The sequence below is a fragment of the Crocuta crocuta genome, unplaced genomic scaffold (assembly GCF_008692635.1).
Source record: "Crocuta crocuta isolate KB4526 unplaced genomic scaffold, BGI_CrCroc_1.0 scaffold102, whole genome shotgun sequence".
NCBI classification, from domain to species: Eukaryota; Metazoa; Chordata; class Mammalia; order Carnivora; family Hyaenidae; genus Crocuta; species Crocuta crocuta.
Genome location: NW_027530019.1, coordinates 12,632,047 through 12,652,362, shown reverse-complemented (window position 1 = coordinate 12,652,362; position 20,316 = coordinate 12,632,047). Strand labels below are relative to the sequence as shown.

The 20,316-nt window shown below is 37.6% G+C and overlaps 1 protein-coding gene across 1 annotated transcript in view; it reads left to right on the top strand.

Moving 5' to 3' along the window:
* The window catches only part of KNL1 (kinetochore scaffold 1), a 68,053-nt gene extending 51,081 nt beyond the window's left edge, over positions 1 to 16,972 (top strand). The window contains exons 16-26 of the mRNA XM_077764679.1: positions 735 to 851; positions 2,208 to 2,295; positions 6,144 to 6,221; positions 6,390 to 6,429; positions 7,140 to 7,241; positions 7,922 to 8,022; positions 11,442 to 11,510; positions 13,462 to 13,571; positions 14,238 to 14,356; positions 15,042 to 15,164; positions 15,913 to 16,972. Coding sequence (XP_077620805.1) covers positions 735 to 851; positions 2,208 to 2,295; positions 6,144 to 6,221; positions 6,390 to 6,429; positions 7,140 to 7,241; positions 7,922 to 8,022; positions 11,442 to 11,510; positions 13,462 to 13,571; positions 14,238 to 14,356; positions 15,042 to 15,164; positions 15,913 to 16,060 — 1,095 coding nt within the window. The 3' untranslated portion in view covers positions 16,061 to 16,972. The remainder of the gene's footprint in view (positions 1 to 734; positions 852 to 2,207; positions 2,296 to 6,143; positions 6,222 to 6,389; positions 6,430 to 7,139; positions 7,242 to 7,921; positions 8,023 to 11,441; positions 11,511 to 13,461; positions 13,572 to 14,237; positions 14,357 to 15,041; positions 15,165 to 15,912) is intronic.
* Positions 16,973 to 20,316: the final 3,344 nt, after the last annotated feature.

The window sequence follows — 20,316 nt, the reverse complement described above, 5'->3', positions numbered from 1 at the left end:
TCCTACTTGTTTTCCTTTCACTTAGATTTAGATGAGGAAAAGACTTACTTTAATTGGTTAAATAATAAGCAACACATTTTATATGTGCTCTAATATATGAGAAGAGTTTTTTAAATTAACTCAGAGCTTGTCATTTTCTAACTTGCAATATGGATAAATGAATGAAAAGCAGGAATTAGGGGCACCTGGGTGGCTCAGTCAGTTGAGCTTCCGACTTGGACTCAGGTCATGATCTAACTGCTTGTGAATTCAAGCCCCTTGTTGGGCTCTGTACTGACCGCTCACAACTGGAGCCTGCCTCAGATTCTGTCTCCGTCTCTCTGCCCCTCCCCTACTCACACTCTCTCTCCTCCTCTCTCAAATATACATAAACGTTAAAAAATTTTTTTAAGCAGGAATTAAAACTGAAATCTTTGGTTCTGTTCTTAAACTATTAAGTGTGATTAAATTTGCAAATGAAGGGGCACCTGACTGGCTCTTGACTCTTGGAGCATGTGACTCTTGTTCTTGGGGTCAGGAGTTTGAGCCGCACATTAGGCACAGAGATTACTTAAATGAATGAGTTTGTTGTTGTTGTTGTTTTTTAAGATTTGCAAATGAGAAATGCCCTGCCTTAGGAATCAGTGTAGGATGGGTAAAGCTTAGTAGATAGCAGCTAAACCAGCCCTTCCATACCATTTGCCTTTTTAACTCATTTGTTTTAGTGCATTATAACCTCTGACTTTCTCTTACAGTTGAAGGCGTTTGGAGTTTATCTGAACAAAATAAAATCCCGTTTTACCAAGATGACTAAAGTCTTCACTCACCAAGGAAAAGTGGCTCTCTACAGCAAGCTGGTACAGTCAGCTCAGGTAATTTGACACCGCTAACAGCATAGAAAGAATGGACTATTAAAGTAACTTTATAGGTTATAGGATATGAAGAATGTTCCTGAGGAGAGTCATGTGAATGAGTCTTGGGAATAAATTGAAAATGGTTCATAAGAGGTGGGGTTCAATTTAGCAAAAGTGGGAAATCCAGGGGCACCTGGCTGGCTCAGTCAGTTATGAGCATGCAACTCAATCTCCATGTTAGGCATGGAGTCTACTAAAAAAAAAAAAGGCGAGGTGGGGTGGGGTATCTGACATCTTGAGTAATTCTAGAATATATTTACTAATATGGGCCTATGTCTCATATTAGATGTTGAAATAAAACAATGTAGGATTCTGATCTTTCATTGCTAAGGATTATACTGTAGTATTATCCTCCTCATAGTCTATACCCAGCTATGAATGTATGTGCATGTATATTTTTAGGTATGTATGTAGGTAGGTAAGTAAGCAAGCTCTATGCCCAATGTGGAGCTTGAACTCATGACCCCGAGATCAAGAGTCACATGCTCTACTGACTGAGCCAACAAGGTGTCCCTGTATGTGCATGTTTAAAGCACATGCATTTAGCATTTCCCAAAAAGATGGTACAGTCTGTTCAGTGTTTCCCATACTTATTTGACCACAGAACATTTTTTTTTAAGAATTCTTTTTTTTTTAAGTAATACATATTAACTTGGAAATGCTGAAATAAAGGAAAGTACAAAAAATGGCTTTATATTAATCTGTTAAATATGCTTTTTTTTTTTTTTTAATGTTTTATTTATTTCTAGGAGAGGGAGAGAGACAGCGTGAGCAGGGGAGGGTCATAGAGAGAGAGTCACAGAATCCGAAACAGGCTCCAGGCTCTGAGCTGGCTGTCAGCACAGAGCCCGATGCCGGGGCTCAAACCCACGAACCGCGAGATCATGACCTAAGCGAAAGTCAGACGCTTAACCGACTAAGCCACCCAGGCGCCCCTAAATATGCCTTTTTTTAATGTTTATTATTATTGAGACAGTGTGTATGAGGGCAGGGGAGGGGTAGAGAGATGGGTACAGAGGATTAAAGTGGGCTCTATGCTGACAGTAGAGAGCCCAGTGTGGGGCTCAAACTCACAGACCATGAGATCATTGTCTGAGCCAAAGTTGAACACTTAACTGACCTAGCCACCTTGACACCCCTGTTATGTATGCTTTTTAAAAACACCTTAAGTCCAGACTTGAAGCTTTGACCTTCGTTTCAAGATTTGTCTGTTCATGGTAGAGAAAAAGCAGTATGTCAGTAAGTTTAACCATTTGTAATGTTAAAGTGTTTTGTTTAGAGATTTAACTTAACAATATAATATTGTATGTTTAGAATGAGAGGGAGAAACTTCAGATAAGGATAGACGAAATGGACAACATACTTAAGAAGATTGAGAACTGTCTCACTGAGGTGGACATCGGTAAAGTATTTTGAACCCTTTCCCAAAAAGTAATTTAATTTTATCTAAATGCTTCCCTATGGTACAGATTGCTTGTATCACTATGCTGAACCTTTGTATTAGCAATTTGAGACATTAGAGCAAAATAAAGCTCTTTTCCACTGGTCACCCATAACACAATCAATGAGAGATGCCCAAGATAATAAACCTCGTTAGAAAGCTCTTCATAACCTAGACTATAATCTTATCTTTTAATAGATGAACTTATCTCTCAGTATCTGTCCTTTCAGTTTGAAAAGTATCTGTCCTTTCAGTTTGACCTCTACTAATCCCAAATTGTTAGTATTGTTGCCCTGAAACTGCTAACTCACAATTCACAAAATTCCACACAATCATCAAATTTGGAAGCTTTTAGTCCTTAGCTATCTTGACTTCTTTTAGCATTTGACACTGATGATTATTCTCTTCCTTCTGAACCTTTCATCTCTCTAAACCTCTGTGATACTATACTACCCTGACCCTATTCTTTTTTTTCTGACTATTCCTTTTAGCTTCTCTGTTGGTCCTCTCTAACTTCTTGCATAGGCCTTTATTTTTTTATTTTTTTATTTTTTTACAAATAGTTTATTGTCAAGTTGGTTTCCATATAACACCCAGTGCTCATCCCCACAAGTGCCCCTCTCTGTGCCCATCCCCCTCTTCCCTCCCCCACATCCATCACTCCTCAGTTTTTGTCAGCATTCAAGAGTCTCTCATGGTCTGCTTCTCCCCCTTTCCCCCACTATTTCCCCCCTTCTTCTCCCCCATGGTCCTCTGTTAAGTTCCTCCTAATCCTTCTATACGTGCAAACATATGATATTTGGGGCCTTTAGATTTTATCATCTACTCATTCCTATATTCTCTCCCTCATGCTTTCCTCTGCCTTAACATTTGTGTTTGTATGAATGATTTCCAAATTCAGTTAAATTCATTTGTTGAACACCTGGTGCATGCTTGATACTGTGCTTAGCATCAGAAAAAAAGATATTATAAACACAGATTTTTGCCCTTAAGTAGCTTATAATTAAGCTACTGAGTGAAGGCATTTTAGGCTCTCTCTTGAGTTCCATAGTTAGCATTTTTAGCTTCTTGCCTAGCCTCTATTCAAATATGTCCTTAAGCACCTTAAAGACATTTTTATTTCTAAAATCTGAAAATTTGCTCTCCCTATGATGTTTCTCATCTCTATTAATGGCATCACTATTGTTACATACTATAAACAGCTAAAAACTTTCATTGTCTTAGAGTTTCTTTTATCAAGTCCCGTCATATCTACTTCTTCAACATCTCTTATATTCTTTCCCATTCTGATTAAGGCTATCATTAATTCTGACATGTTATTCCAAGTCTTCTAACTAATCTTTCTACACTTTTTTTAAGTTTATTTATTTTTTTGAGAGAGGGAGTGAGCAGGGGAGGGGCAGAGAGAAAGAGAGAGATAGAGGGAGACAGAATCCCAAGCACGCTCCACACTGTCAGCATAGAGCCCCTCAAGAGGCTCGAACTCACAAACCGTGAGATCATGACCCAAGATGAAACCAAGAGTCAGATGCTTATCTGACCAAGCCACCCAGGCATCCTGCAGTCTTTCTACACTCTTAATTTCATTCCATCTCCTTCCAGTCCAACTTGCACATTGCTGCCAGATTAAATAATTATGAAGAACAGTTTTCATTATGTCACTCCCATCCAAAACTTCTCTTTCCATTTATAACAATAAAGTCCAAACACCTGAGCTTGATATTTACATTCTCTACAATCATTTTTAGGTATTCCTTTCTTACATGATTTACTATTATTCTAATATGCATTCCAAATTCCAACCAACTCTTGTCATCTCTATGCAGTCCTGCCATTTGTCTTTGCTAACGGCATTCTCCTCTTTTCTACCAAAGGAAGTAGCCCTTATCTCCCTTGAGCTCCTGTAGCTATTTTATTAGTCCTTCTTGTGGTAGATATACATCTACTTGTAATTATAGTTATTTTTGTATATTTTATCTCCCTAACTGAATTGTAAGCTCCATGGAAGCAAAATCAGCTTTTATTTTTCTCCACATCCCTCAGAGTTCTTAGCACTGTGCTTTGCACTGAGCAGGTGCCTAGGACATGTTTTCTACATTGCATTAATAATGAGTGTATGAATTCCATAATCTTAGACTACCCTACCCCTTTGTTCATTACCTTTCTTCCTACTTCACATATGAAAAACAAAGCTTTTAGTCCAAAACTTTTGAACTTCCTACTACCAAACAAATCAAACTTTTATATATCTATATCCATTCTTCCATCATTCTTTCTTTTCCCTAAGGCCAGTCTTTCCACCTAAACTTTAGTTCCATCCCCTCTTGGTGGGGGAGTTTCATATCACTGATTTTTCCTTATCTCTTATATATTCAACCTTTCTGCCTCCTCTCTGAAGGATATATTCACCTCTCATTTTTAAAATATCAAAAACCACACTTCTTTTTCTAGATTCACAGATAAATAGCTCTCTGTTTCTTTCTCATTCCTTCATTATTCCTTGAGCAAATATACTGAGTACCTACAGTGCACTATGTACAGTTGTTCAGTGCTTAGAATACCATGGTGGTTAAACACAAAAACTTTATGGCCCTGTGGAGCCATCTAGAAGAGAATATAAGAATTAAACACATAATTTGGGGTACCTGGATGCCTCAGTCAGTTAAGCATCTGACTCTTGGTTTCAGCTCAGGTTATGATCTCACAGCTTCATGGTTTGGAACCCCATGTCGGACTCTGCACTGGCAGCATGGAGCCTGCTCTCTCTCTCTTCCTCTCTCCCTCTTTCTCTGCCTCTCCCCAACTTGCTCTCTCTCAAAATAAATAAATAAACTTAAAAATAATAATTTTATGGTAAGTGCTGTGAGAGAGGTTACATGGTGCTATAAGGTCCTGAGACAGAAATCTAACCTAATCAGGTCAGGAGAGGCTTCTCTCTGAGGAAGTGGCATTTAAGCTAAGATCTGAAGACTGAGGAAGAGTTAAAGTGAAGGGAGGAGGGCAGACTACTTAATATGAATAACATATACAGAAGTACAAGGGTCTGAAATAAGGCCAGTGTTGGCTGGGATAGAGAGAGCACAAGAGAACATGATTCAGATAAAGCTGATGTCAGCTTTGCGGGCCTGACCAAACCTCTCTTAAGAAGGTTTGACTTTTTCTGAGATCATTGAGCAACCTTGAAGAGTATTAAGCATTGGCTGCAATGTAGAGATTGAATTTGAATAAATCAAGAGTAAATGTAAGAAGTTAAGTACTTATTGGATTGGTATGGTATGGTTAACAAAAGACAGTAGCTTATATTAAGGGAGGCTGGCATGGGTGAACAAAAAAGTATATTTGAAATATATTTTTGAGGTAAAAATCTAAACTTGGTTTGGATGTGGGAAGGGAAAGAGGTTTTAAGGATGACTCCAAGATTTCAAAAGCAAAATTTTAAGTGTGCATGCATGCTTTTGTATATGTGTATCTGTTTCTGCTTCTTGTCCATGGGGTTGCCTAACAGTTACTTCAATGTATGCAATTATATATAAACAATTTCTACTTCAGAGTGGCCTATGAGAAGCTGCTGTTGGAGATCATTGCATATGGCTCAAAGATCGCTTGTCTGCCACTAGACGCAAGTCTTTGTATGAAATTATAAGTATAATATATACTCGTAAAATATAGCTCAGTGCTTTATTGGCAAGGAAAGGTGGGGAATGATGAGTATTTGTGAAATACTATTAACAGTTCATTTTTGGACCATCTTTTTTTCTCATCTCTGGTTATTTTTGACTGAGTTATTCTAATGCACGTTGCCTACTTAGAAACTAAGAATTTGGAGGATGAAGAGAAAGTCAATCCTATGGAAGAATGGAATTCTGAAATGAGAGCTGCAGAGAAAGGTAACAGAATTAGTTAAGGAAATAAATGTGGGAAAAAAACAACAAGCCATTCTCTATTTAAGTGAGATAAAGTGATACAGAATTTTCAATAGAACAGAGGATTTTTTTGTAGCAACATTTTAATGTATCCATTCTGACAAATTTGTTGTTTTTGTTTTTTTCCTCAAGAACTGGAACAGTTGAGAACTGAAGAAGAAGAGCTCCAAAGGTCAGCTTCACCTGGAGTATTAGAAAATAGGCTAAACTTCACAAGGCTAAATGGCTTCCTACCTCTAAAAACTGACAAGATTAGGCACATGAAAATTGAATTAAGACTGACTCAGGGCTTCTGTTCCACCTTGAACTTGATCCATCTTAGTTGCCAATGTTTTCTAAGCACTTATTGTTTACAGAGCTTGAATAGTATCAGGATCCTTTTAAAGAAAATAAACCTAGCATTAAACTGTTTTTATATTCTACTTTTTTAAGTTTATTTACTTACTTTGAGAGAAAGGAGAGAGAGAATCCCAAATAGGCTCTGCATTGTCACCTCAGAGCCCAGCACAGGGTTCAGTCCCACAAACCATGAGATCATGACCTGAGTAGAAATCAAGAGTCGGATCGTTAACTGACTGAGTCACCCAGGTGCCCCAAAATGAAAAGTAAATTTTAATAACAATCTTAAAGAATACGCAAACCATCAAAGATACATTCATGGTCCTAATTTTGAGAACCATTGATTTAAGCCTTTCCTAATTAGACCCACACTTCTAGATTAATGCTTATAAAAAAAAAAAAAAAAAACTAAGAAAAAAATGGATGCCATTCACTTCACTGGAGAGCGATCTAGCATGTGACTTCTCATAAACCTTTTATTTTTTATGGAATCCAGATTCTCTGACAATAGCCTTATCTATGATTACCTGCTGTGATTTGCAGAAATCTCTCAGAACTGGAAGTACAGAAAGAGCAAACCCTTGCTCAAATAGACTTTGTGCAAAAACAAACAAATAGAACTGAGGAGCTACTGGATCAGTTGAGGTAAGAAAAAGCAGGTGTTAGTACTTTGTGTTTTACCCTGTGCCTTTCTAGTTGTCTAACCTATTATTGCAGTTGACGTGTGTTTGTAACATGTATCACTGTTGTTGTTGTTCTAAGTTTATTGATTGATTTTGAGAGAGCCTGCACACAACGGGAGAGGGGCAGAGAGAGAGAGAAAGAGAATCTCAAGCAGGTTCCACACTGCCAGCATGGAGCCTGACATAGGGCTTAAAACCACAAACCAGGGCTTGAACCCTTGAACCATGAAATCATGATCCAAGCCAAAATCAAGAGTCAGATGCTTAACTGAGTGAGCCACCCAGGCGCCCCTGTGTATCACTATCTTTAACCTGTAATACAATACAACCTCAAAAAGAGTCAGTGTACTCAACACCAAGCTGAAAGTATACAAGGTGGAAAAACTATGAAATTATTTTAAAATATTTAACACTTTATGTTGCCTAAACTTGGGTTTTCTCTGATACAGAACTCAAAATTGAGTCAATTCTTTCAAAAGCATATTTGCACATTCACAGTGTTTGAATCAAAATATTGTATTGTCTTTCAAACTATAAAAAAACTTAAGCAACTATTGCTGGTACTCTTCGTGTGGTATCAAAAGTTAACTCTCTTCTTCTACTTCAGAAAAAAAAATTTTTGTCTTGTTTATTTCTCTCCAGCTTGTCTGAGTGGGAAGTCATTGAGTGGAGTGATGATCAAGCTGTGTTCACCTTTCTTTATGACACAATAGAACTTACCATCACCTTTGGAGAGCCAGAAGGTGAGTAACAAAAGTAATTCCTCTGCAGAAAAATGTATGGATAAATTCACTAAAGAGTCCAATCTTTATTTTAATACAATAATAACTATTGACATAATGAAATGAAAGCACTGCTGAAAATCTTAGAAGAGGTGATCATTTTAATTTGTGGTAATAGGATTTTATTAGAGAATAAAATATTCAACTAATGAAAGTTGACCTTCGTTGAATTACCTTAGGTGATAGAAATTTTACATATCCAGATAATGGATTAACATGCTATTTTCATCTATTTATTCTGACTTCCTTTTTTCCATCTGTCTTTTGTAACTCTTGACTTTTTTTGGTTTTGTTTTGTTTTGAGAGAGAGCATGAGCAGGGGAGGGGCAGAGAGAGAGGAGGATAGAGGTCCAGAGCCGGCTCTGCGCTGACAGTAGTTAGTCCAATGTGGGGCTTGGACTCAAGAACCAAACCTTGAGATATGACCTGAGCTGAAGTTGGATATTCAGCCAAGTGAAACATCCAGGCACCCTTGATTATTTTTTTGTACTTAAATTAACCTAAGAAGTTTTAATTGGAAGTTCTGTGTGTATTGGTAGGCTTAACAAAGTAGGTAGAATCACTATATGGTAACTGATCAGAGTCCTAGCTATTTTGTTAAGAGTCTCCTGTCAGTGTCTTTAGGTCTTTTTTCTGAAACAATTTCAGCATAGCAAAACAACTTTACAGCTTTCCAGCCTCCACACCTGATTCTCCTTAAAAGTTCTTGTCTCAAAGAATATTATCAACTTCAGTCCGGGTCGAACATTAAATGTTTATTCATTTATTTTGAGAGAGAGAGAACGAGCACATGGGGGTGGGGGTGGGGGGCACAGAGTGAGAGGGAGAGAGAGAATCCCAAGCTGACACTGCGCTGTCAGTGCAGAGTGAGACGCAGGGCTCGATCTTGTGAGATCATGTCCTGAACCTAAATCAAGAGTCTGTCGTTTAACCAGCTGAGCCACCCATGTGCCCCAGTCCAGGTCCAAAATTAAAATTTAGGAATCACTCTCTACCTCTTTATCCCTTACCAGGCATATCTAATTGTCAATAAGACTTACTGATTTTAATTTCTTAATACTGATCCACTTTTCTTCATTTCTTATCAATAGTCATGACTAACCAAAAGACTACAATAACTTTCAAGATGTCCTTTCTGGGTCTTCTCCTTTTTCTCTCCATTTCATCTTTCCTCTTGCAGCCATGGGAATAGTTGAAAATCTGGTCATGAACAGAATACTCTTAGACTAATGATCAAAATATTTACTCTGAACTATAACATCCTGCAAGAATTGAATTTTTCCTTCTTTTCCTCTTTTCCTGCCTTATCTTAAACTATTCTCTGCACTTTGGCACATGGATTTCTTGCTTTCTTTTTTTTTTTTTTAAGTAGGCTCTACACGCAATGTGGGCCCTGAACTCACAACCCTGAAATCAAGGGTCTCGTGCTCTCATGACTAAGCCAGTGAGGCACCCCTCTTTCATTTCCTTAAGAGACCACGGTCTTTTCATGCTCAGTCATTTTCCATCCTACCCCAGGACTTTCATAATGATCTTTTTTATGCCTGGAAGCCCTTTCCCTTGTCTTTGTCCATTTGGATTACTAAAACAAAAATGCCATAAACTGGGTAGTTTATGAACAACTGAAACTTATTTTTTACATTTCTGGAAGCTAGAAATCCAAAACCAGTATGCCAGCATGATCAGGTGAGAGCCCTCTTCCAGGTTGCATATTTTTCATGTATCCTTACATGCAAAGTCCAGACTAACTCTTTAGGGTCCCTTCTGAAATCTTAATTAACCTCATTCATGAGGGATCTACGCTCATGTCCAAAATATCTCCCATTGAGCATTAGGATTTCAACATACAAATTTAAGGGAAGAACACAAACATTCGGACTATAGTACCTCCTCTCCACTAAATAAATTTCTTTTTTTTTTTTTTAAATGTTTTATTTATTTCTAGGAGAAAGAGAGAGACAGCATGAGCAGGGGAGGGTCAGAGAGAGAGGGAGTCACAGACTGAAACAGGCTCCAGGCTCCGAGCTGGCAGTCAGCACAGAGCCCGTCGCGGGGCTCGAACCAATGAACCAGGAGATCATGACCTAAGCGAAAAGTCGGACGCTTAACTGACTAAGCCCCCAGGCGCCCCTCCACTAAATAAATTTCTGCTAATAATCTTTAAGAGCTCAGCTCAGTTATCACTTTCTCAGGCAAGTTTTCTCTGACTCTCCTTTTACCCACTCCTTCTCCTATTTACACTTCTATTATATATTTTCTCATTGCTTTCTAAAGTTTTCCTTAATAGCACCTATCACCAATTATAGTTTCTGGTGTGTTTATTTGTGCAATTATCCATGTATCCTCCTGAATTATAAGCTTTTGGAGAATATAGATTGATCGTGTCTTTTTGTCTTATTATTATATCCCCAGTGCCTAACCCGTAGAAAATACTAAACAAAGTGAGAAGAATCTGAAGTTGAGAGACATGAGACAACTAGATTTTGGAGAAGCAAGCAGCTCTCCTGGCTACCTAAAACTCATTACTTGTAAAGCTAAAAGCATAAATCATTTTCACTGTATTTATAAAAAGATAGTAGGTGTGAAGAGATCATAGTCATTTTTTCATACAGTGCCTGAAAAGAGTATCTTTGCACAAAGTTAGGAATTAAAGGAGGAAGCCTTGATAAATTTAAAATAGGGGCGCCTTGAGGCGCCTGGNAAAAAAAAAAAATAGGGGCGCCTTGGGTGGCTTAGTCGGTTAAGCATCCGACTTCGGCTCATGTCATGATCTCACAGTTCATGGGTTCGAGCCTCTTGTAGAGCTCTGTGCTGACAGCTCAGAGCCTGGAGCCTGTTTCAGATTCTGTGTCTCCCTCTCTCTCTACCCCTCCCCGACTCATTCTCTGTCTCTCTCTGTATCAAAAATAAATAAACTATAAAAAAAATTTTTTTTAATTTTAAAATAAAGATACTGCATTTTAAATTTCCTTTAAAGGCCTGCTGTAAGTGTGGTTCAACAGTCTCAGGGGGAGCTTTTAGCATTCACAAAAAATAATATGATTCAAGGATATACCTTTAACTACTTATATAAAAAAAACCCTGCTGGGGCATCTGGGTGGCTTAGTCAGTTGAGCATCTGATCCTTGATTTTAGATCAGGTTCTAGTCCCAGGGTGGTAAAATAAGAGTCCCATGTCGGGCTCTGCACTGAGTGTGGAGCCTTCTTAAGATACTCATTCATTCTCTCTCCCCATCCTCTCTCTCTCTCTCTCTCCCTCAAAAAAACAAAAACAAAAAACCGTGCTACCCAAAAAGAGTAGGCTTGTAAAGTACTGAGTTGTATGTGGTTTAAAATCGGATAATAAAAAGAAATACTACTCTTACTCTGGTTCTTCCTAGTTGGTCTCCCTTTCCTGGACAAAGCTTATAGGAAGATTGTTGACCTGAATTTTTACTCTCTGTTAGATGGTAAGTCCAAACACTTACCCACTAAAAACTTGTTGAATATTTACAAGTGTTAATTGCTCCTTGAGAGCTCTTTCACATACAAAGTTAGATATAAACAATAATAATAATAATAATAATTTGTCCTTAGAAAGGTTTATTAGACATAAAATTGCTTGGATAATGTTCCAAATATTAGGTAGGATTTAATTTTTTAAATTATTACTAGATTTTAAGCAATGATGATTAATAATAGCCAATTCCATAATTGAAAAATTACTGTTATGAGTACTTATTCTGTATCTGGCATTTTAGTGTTACTTGCATCACTTTGAGGTAAGGATTAGTCCTCATTTTACAAATTAGGAAACTACAGCTCAAAAGAAGTTAAGTGTTGTGCTTAAACAACTTCTATTCTGTATATGATAAAGGCTTGAGGGGGTTTTTTGTTGTTGTTGTTGTTTTTAATTATTTTTTAAATTACACCCAAGTTAGTTAGCATATAGTGCAACAATGATTTCAGGAGTAGATTCCTTAATGCCCCTCACCCATTTAGCTCATCCCCCCTCCCACAATCCCTCCAGCAACTCTCTATTGGGTCTCCATATTTAAGAGTCTTTTGAAAGACAGATACCATATGTTTTCACTTATGGTATTAAAAGAAACTTAACAGAGGACTATGCAGGAGGAGAAGGGGAAAAATAGCTGGGGAGAGGGAGAGAGGCAAACCATGAGAGACTCTTTTTTTTTTTTTTTTTAGTGTGTTTATTATTTATTGTCTTCTAAATTATTATATTATTCCTAATTTAAGTGGGTTGTTATCAAGATCAGACTTAACAACTAAGGCTGCATCTATATGATTAAAATACCACATGACAAATAAATCTGGTCAAATATGTTGTATATACAACAAGAACATAAGATAAACCATCAGCTGAACCACATTTAGTATTGTAAAAGTATCAACACAATAGCAAAGACATTCCACAAAACTTTTGCATAATGACACTCAAGAATAACTGGAAAATGTAATGAGTGTAATTGTTCAAAATCAGTTTCCCTTCTGGACAGAAGTATTTCTTTATACTTTTAACTTTTAAATTATCCCTTTTCTTTTTTATCCTTATACTTTTATTTTTTGCTTTTTTTAAAAAAATAGTTTATTGTCAAGTTGGTTTCCTTATAACACCCAGTGCTCATCCCCACAGTGCCCCCCTCCATGCCTATCTCCCCCCTTCCCCTCCTTCCACCCCCATCTGCTCTCAGTTTTTTCTCAGCATTCAAGAGTCTCTCATGTGCCTCCCTCCCTCTCCCCCACTATTTTTCCCCTTCTTCTCCCGCATGGTCCAAACCATGAGAGACTCTTGAATGCTGAGAATAAACTGAGGGCTGATGGCGGTGGGGTGAGGGGAAGGGGGGTGATAGACATTATATGGAAACCAACTTGACAATAGACTATGAAAGAAAATAAATAATTAATTAATTAATTAAAAAGAGTCTCTTATGTTTTGTCCCCCTACCTGTTTTTATATTATATAACACATCTTCTTTTTCCATTCATCAGTCAATGGACATTTGGGCTCTTTCCATACTTTGGCTATTGTTAATAGCGTTGCTATAAACATTGGGGTGCATGTGCCCCTTTGAAACAGCACACCTGTATCCCTTGGATAAATACCTAGTAGTGTAATTGCTGGGTTGTAGGGAAGTTCTATTTTTAATTTTTTGAGGAACCTCCATACTGTTTTCTAGAGTGGCTGCACCAGTTTGTATTTCCAAAGGCTTGAGTTTTTATGAGAATGTCTGGGTTCAGTATATACATTGTTTTACATGTGTGAAAATAAAGTGGAGAGGATACTTAGACACCTAGCAATTTGAAGGTATTTATAGTTTATATAGTATTTCTAACTTATGTGTAGAAAATAAATGAAAGTAAGTAATAACCATGTTTTGTTTTGTTTTTTTTCTTCCTCAGAGGATAAAGCTCCTCCTTCCTCCCTTTTAGTTCATAAGCTTATTTTCCAGTACATTGAAGAACAAGAATCCTGGAAGAAGAAATGCAAAACGCAGCATCAGGTTCCCAAGGTAAATCTGATTGAAGTATTTTGAAGGAAAATTATGTTTTCTGTCACAAAAAGAAGAGTTGAGGGGCACCTGGGTGGCTCATTCGGTTAGGCATCTGACTCTTGGTTTTAGCTCAGGTCATGATCTCACGGTTTCATGAGTTGGAGCCCCCAGTCAGGCTCTGCTGGTGGCATGGAGCCTCCTTGGGATTCTCTCTCTCCCTCTCTCTCTGCCCCATCCTATCACATTGTCTCTGTCTCTGTCAAAAATAAATAACCTTGAAAAAAAATTTTAAATAAATTTTTTAAAATGCTGAAATTTTATATATGTAATAGTGAAATTATAAGTATATTGGGGCACCTGGGTGGCTCACTTGGTTGGGCATCTGACTTCGGCTCAGGTCCTGATCCCACAGCTTGTGGTTTCAAGCCCCACATCAGGCTCCATGCTTACAGCTCAGAGCCTGGGGCCTGCTATGGTTTCTGTGTCTCTCTCTCTCTCTGCCCCTCCTCCACTTGTGCTCTGTCTCTCTCTGTCTCTCAAAAATAAATAAAAAGTAAAAAAAAAATTTTTTAATAAAAATATAAAAAATATTTTTAAATGAAAGTATAAATATATTGAACTTTGGGGATTTCTTTATAAAAGAGCCACTAAAAACTGAAATGTTTTCATAATTTTTTTCCCCAGATGCTTCAAGAAATCTCACTTGTAGTGAGCCATTGTAGACTCCTTGGAGAAGAAATTGAGTTTTTAAAGAGATGGGGACCAAATTATAACCTAATGAACATAGATGTGACTAATACTGAGTAAGTGTATTACTTCCCCAGGGCTGCCTTAACAAAGTTATACAAACTCAGTGGCTTAAACAATAGCAATTTATTGTTTCATAGTTCTAGAGGCTAGAAGTCATCGAGATGTTAGCAGGGTTGGTACTTTCAGAGAGACTAAGAGAATCTGTTTCATGCCTTCTCCTAACTTCTGGTGATTTGCTGGCAGTCATTGACATACCTTGGCTTATAAATATGTTACTCCAGTAGCTGCTTTCATCTTCACATGATGTTCTTCCTGTATGCATGTTTGTGTCCAAATGTCCCCTTCTTATAAGAACACCAATCATTTTGGATTAGAGGACCATCCCACTCCAGTAGGACTTCATCTTAACTAATTAAAACTGCAATAATCTTACATTCTGCGATACTGGGGGCTAGGGTTTCAACATGTGAATGGCAGTGGGGACATAATTCGATCTGTGACAGTATGTAATCAAAAACTTATTAAAATAATTTCTTTTAATAAATTTTATGACTAACAATGAAAATGAACAACCATAATAATACTTTCTTCCAGATGTTTTACCCTTTGTCCATTTGATAAGTACAAGAAATAATGTACCACCTAAGTGTCACAAACCAGTGTAAAAGGAAAATGTATTTGTTTCATTCTATTTTTGTTGTTTTTTTTATTTTTAATTGAGGTTCTTGTCTTTTACAGATTGAGGCTTTTATTCTCCAGCTCTGCAGCATTTGCAAAGTTTGAGATAACTTTGCCTCTCTCAGTTCATTTTCCAGCTGACCCATTACCCTTTTCCATTCAAAATCACCTTGGAGACATTGGGTAAGTAAAGGGCCAGCAGGATAGGGCTCCTAATGACTTTTTTACCTCGGCTCTGTCATTTGAAAAATCTCTCAAAGTGGTCAGAAATAATGGATTTATACCATTACTGGATATGCCAATAATGGATAATCCATACTGAATGCCAGGTGTCACTTCTGACTTCATTTTGAAGAATCTGTTCTTATAAGTCAGTGAGTGGCCTTCGTTGCTAGCTCTAGTGGATACTGGAGACCATTGGTATATTCTTTTATACTTGTTCCACTTTATGAATAATCTTACCTCAAATAAGAGCCCAAGAATGAAAAAAAATGGGTATAAGCTTAGCCCAGATCGTGTATAAACAACTTTTATGGCCTTAAAAACAGAATAATCACTTAATCACTGAATAATCACTTAAAAAGCTATGCAGTCACAATGCTTTTCACAATTAGTCTTTGTAGGCAGACATAACAATATTTCATTCCTGTTTGTGACTTTTTAGACATACTGTTAATAGTTTGCAATCAACTATCCATCAGCAAACACCAGCAGTTTAGATTTTTAGCTAAGTCAAGATACCTCCCAGTACATATAGAATTGCTTTTAGGCCTTGTTTTTGGAATCTCAGTTCAAACTGGACATTTTATTTCTAGAAATGCCTATTTGTGCTTCCTAAAAGTCTGAGAGATCATGCCTCAAAACATGAATTCCACTGAAATGGAGATAAGTAAGTTTCCAGAAAAATTAATAAACGTTTTGTTCTTTCTAGCCAAGATGAAATCACTGCAATTCTATCTAAAGTGCCACGGGAGGACAACTACCTAAAGAATGTAGTCAAGCAAATTTACCAAGATCTGCTTCAGAACTGTATTTCTACCACTAGACCTGTGGACTACAGCTATAGTAACCAAGCATAATACACATCATAATGATATTACATCAGAGTATCCATTGCTGTTTCATTTTTGTCTTTAGGTCACAGAAAGAAGCCTCGTAAAATTCCTTCTGATGATGTTATAGTTAATTTGTATGGTTAGTTTTAAATCTCTATAGTCAGGTATAATGAAAGGCCTCAAACAGCCTTTTATCAACTTGCTCACCTTTTTATAAACATATAGGGAAATTTTCTTCTAATTAAAGTTGTGCCCTCTGCTTTAACTTTAAAGTATAAGAGGAGGTGTCACCACTGACAAAAAACATTAACCATTTCCTCATCTGTACAGTTCTGAGTTTTTGGTTGCCAGGCTTCTCTCTAGTAGGTATTTCTGTGATAGAGATTTATCTGTCTACAAACTACTCATCATCCTTTTTATCTAAAAATCTTATTAAGAAAAAGCAATAGCACTCAGCTATTCAAATGGTTGCCATCTTTTCTTGAGGGTGCTGCCTTTTGTTGTATAATGTGTATTAATATTTTCTCATTAAGGATAATTTTATAGAGAAAGCTAATTCATTTTGGCTCAGTACATATATGTAAATATATTAATATTTTTTGTTTTTGTGATGTAGTAAGAGGATATATATAGGAAATACATAGAGCTATATAGAGTGATACTCTTCTGCCTAGGCAGTTCCATCTATCTGATGGATGCTTTACTTTACAGCAAGATTCTCAGTCTCTTTCTATCAAATAGTTGTACTTCAAATAATATCACATTCAGAACCATCAGTTCTGTCAAGTTCTGTCAATAGTAATTAATTTAATGTGAGTATTGGTTTCCGAAGCCACACCTTTCTCATTCACAGAAATAATCCATATCCATTGATATTGATATTGAATGATGAGTATTATCTGTGAGATAAATAAATATGAAAAAATTTTTACCCAACCTTTAGTTGAGTCCTAATCATGATTATTTTGTTTCCTTTATATTTAATTCTAAACTAAGTATATTTGCATTCAAACTAATTCATATTAAAATTTTGCGTTATAATTGATGATCAGGTTCAAGTCCTCTGGGTCCCATGAATGTTATCTTCGATCTTAAATTGGCTTTTACTTCTGAGCTATTGGTCAGAAAGATCACATGGTCTTTTAAGCCTCAAATTCAACATAAAATTTATTTTCCATAAAAGTCGAGATGTAGATATTCGTGAAAAACTTTTAAAGTCACCAATGTGGACTGTTTTCCATGAAACTTAAATTAGTTTTCTTACTAGAGTTGTTTTATTTATTTTCTGTAAACCTAAAAAGTAGAAATTTTGTTTTATGCATTTTGGTAAACTGGAATGACCAGCTTTAAGAATGATTTGGCTTGTGGATGTGAGGGCGATCTGGCTGCGACATCTGTCACCCCATTGATCGCCAGGGTTGATTCAGCTGATCTGGCTGGCTAGGCGGGTGTCCCCTTCTTCCCTCACCGCTCCATGTGCGTCCCTCCCAAAGCTGCACGCTCGGTCGAAGAGGATGACCTTCCCCGATAGAGGAGGACCATTCTTCCGTCAGCTGCGCTCCCCTGCTGGGAACCTCCAAACAAGCTCTCAAGAATGATTTGGCTTGTAATTATGGTCTCTGCTTTCTTGGGTTTAGATACGTAATTGTAATATTTACTTAGTTATTTGTATTTGTTCAAAGTGTTGGCTATTTTTATATAATTTTTTGGAAGTTGTTCCTTCACTGATTAGAAGCAGATTGGTTTTTGCACTATTAAAATAAGTCCATTATATGAAATCCTTTTTTAGTGTTTATTTATTTTTGAGAGATGGAGCATGAGTGGGGGTAGGGCAGAGAGACAGGGAGACACAGAATCAGAATCAGGCTCCAGGGTCAGAGCTATTAGCACAGAGCCTGACGTGGGGCTCGAACGCACAAACCACGAGGTCATGAGGCTAGCCAAAGTCGGATGCCTAGCCCATTGAGCCACCCAGGTGCCCCTATCATATGAAATCCTTTTAAGCCACATATGTTTGTGAAATGAAGAGATTTGTTGTTGTTGTTGTTGCTGTTACCATGTATTCAGTAGACCTATGAAGACAGAAAAAGGAAGTTCCCTCTAGAAATACTCTCACATTCCCTTGAAAACTCAGGTAGGGGCGCCTGGGTGGCTCAGTCGGTTGAGTGTCTGACTTCGGCTCAGGTCATGATCTCGCAGTTTGTGGGTTCGAGCCCTGTGTCAGGCTCTGTGCTGATAGCTAGCTGAGAGCCTGGAGCCTGTCTTCAGATTCTGTGTCTCCATCTCTCTCTGACCCTCCCCTGCTCATGCTGTCTCTGTTTCTCTCTCTCAAAAATGAATAAAATGTTTGAAAAAAAATAAGAAAACTCAAGTAAGATTAAAATATGTCAGGACCTGAGTGTAAGAATGAGATACAAACTATAGTTATCCCTACGTCTCCGAAAGCTCCTTAGGAAACTATCATTTCTAAGAGCTAATGGAGTGGTTCTCCAAGAGAATTGCCTAGGCTAGTAGTGTCAACTTCACCTCAAACCTGCTGAATTAGAAATGCTAGGGGTAGCGATGAGTACTCTGTGTTGTTTTTTTTTAACTTTCTTGTTTTTCTTTTTTGTTCATTTATTTATTTTGAAATAGAAAGTCCAAACAAGAGAAGGGCAGAGAGAGACAAGAGAGAGAATTCCAAGCCAGGCTCTGCAATGTCAACACAGGGCCCATTGTGGGGCTTGAACTCACAAAACCAAAACCATGAGACCGTGACCTGAGCCAGAATCAAGGGCCAGATGTTTAATCTCAGCCACCCAGGCGCCCCTTAACTTTCTTTTTTTTTAATAACTTTACTAAAATGTAATTGACTTCATACAATCCATCTTTTAGTTTTTGAATATTCATTTACTTTGAGAGACAGAGTGCACACATCTGAGCAAGGGAGGAACAGAGAGAGAGGGAGAGGGAATCCCAAGCAGCATCTGTTTTGTCAGTGCAGAGACCAACATGGGACTGAGTCCCACAAACTGCAAATCATGACATGAGTCAAGATCAAGTGTCAGATGCTCAACTGACTGAGCCACCCAGGCACCCCTGGACTCTTTTTATTTTTTAATGTTTTATTTATTTCTAGGAGAGAGAGAGAGAGAGAGACAGCGTGAGCAGGGGAGGGTCAGAGAGAGAGGGAGTCACAGACTGAAACAGGCTCCAGGCTCTGAGCTGGCAGTCAGCACAGAGCCCAATGCGGGGCTCGAACCCACGAACCGCGAGATCATGACCTAAGCGAAAGTCGGACGCTTAACCGACTAAGCCACCCAGGCGCCCCCCTGGACTCTTATCTTACATCATATGCAAAAATTAACTCAAAAATGGATAGAACTAAATGTAAGACCTAAAACTATAAAGCTCTTAGGAAAAAAACATAGTGGAAAAGCTTTACAATATTGGATTTGGTGATAAATTTTTGGATATGATGCCAAAAGTACAAGCAACAAAAGTAAAAATAGATAAGTTAGGCTATAGCAAAATTTAAAATTTATGCATCAAAATAGGACATAACCAGGGCACTTGAGTGACTCAGGCAGTTAAGTGTCCAGCACTGTCTCCACTGTCAGTGCAGAGCCTGTTTGGGATTCTCTCCCTCTCTCTGCCCCTCCTTTGCTTTCTCTCTTTCAATAAACTTAAAAAAAAAAAAAAAAGATGAATACTATATGATTCCACTTATATGAGATACTTAGAGTAGTCAAATTCATTGGGGGGTTGTGGAAAAGAGGACTTATTTATAATAGGTATAGAATTTCCCTGTTGCAAAATGATGAAAAAGTTCTAGAGATTGTGTGCACAACAGTGGATGTACTTGAGTACTGAACTGTACACTTAAAAATTATTGTCATTGAAACTAATTTGACAATAAACTATTAAAAAAAAAATTATTGTCAGATTTGGGGCATCTGGGTGGCTCAGTGGGTTACACATCCAACTTCAGCTCAGGTCACGATCTCACGGTTTACAGGTTTGAGCCCTGCATCAAGCTCTCTGTTGTAAGCACAGAGCCCACTTTGCATCCTCTGTCCCCCTCTCTCTGCCTCTTGTGCTTTCTCTCTCTCCGTCTCTCTCTCTCAAAAATAAATATTAAAAAAAAGCTAACATCAGGCAAGCAGAGATAGTTTCTTTTATTTAAATTTTTTTTTTAATTTTTTTTAATTTTTGAGAGAGACAGGATGAGTGGGAGAGGGACAAAGAGGGAGACACAAAATCTGAAGCAGGCTCCAGGCTCCATGCTGACAGCACAGAGC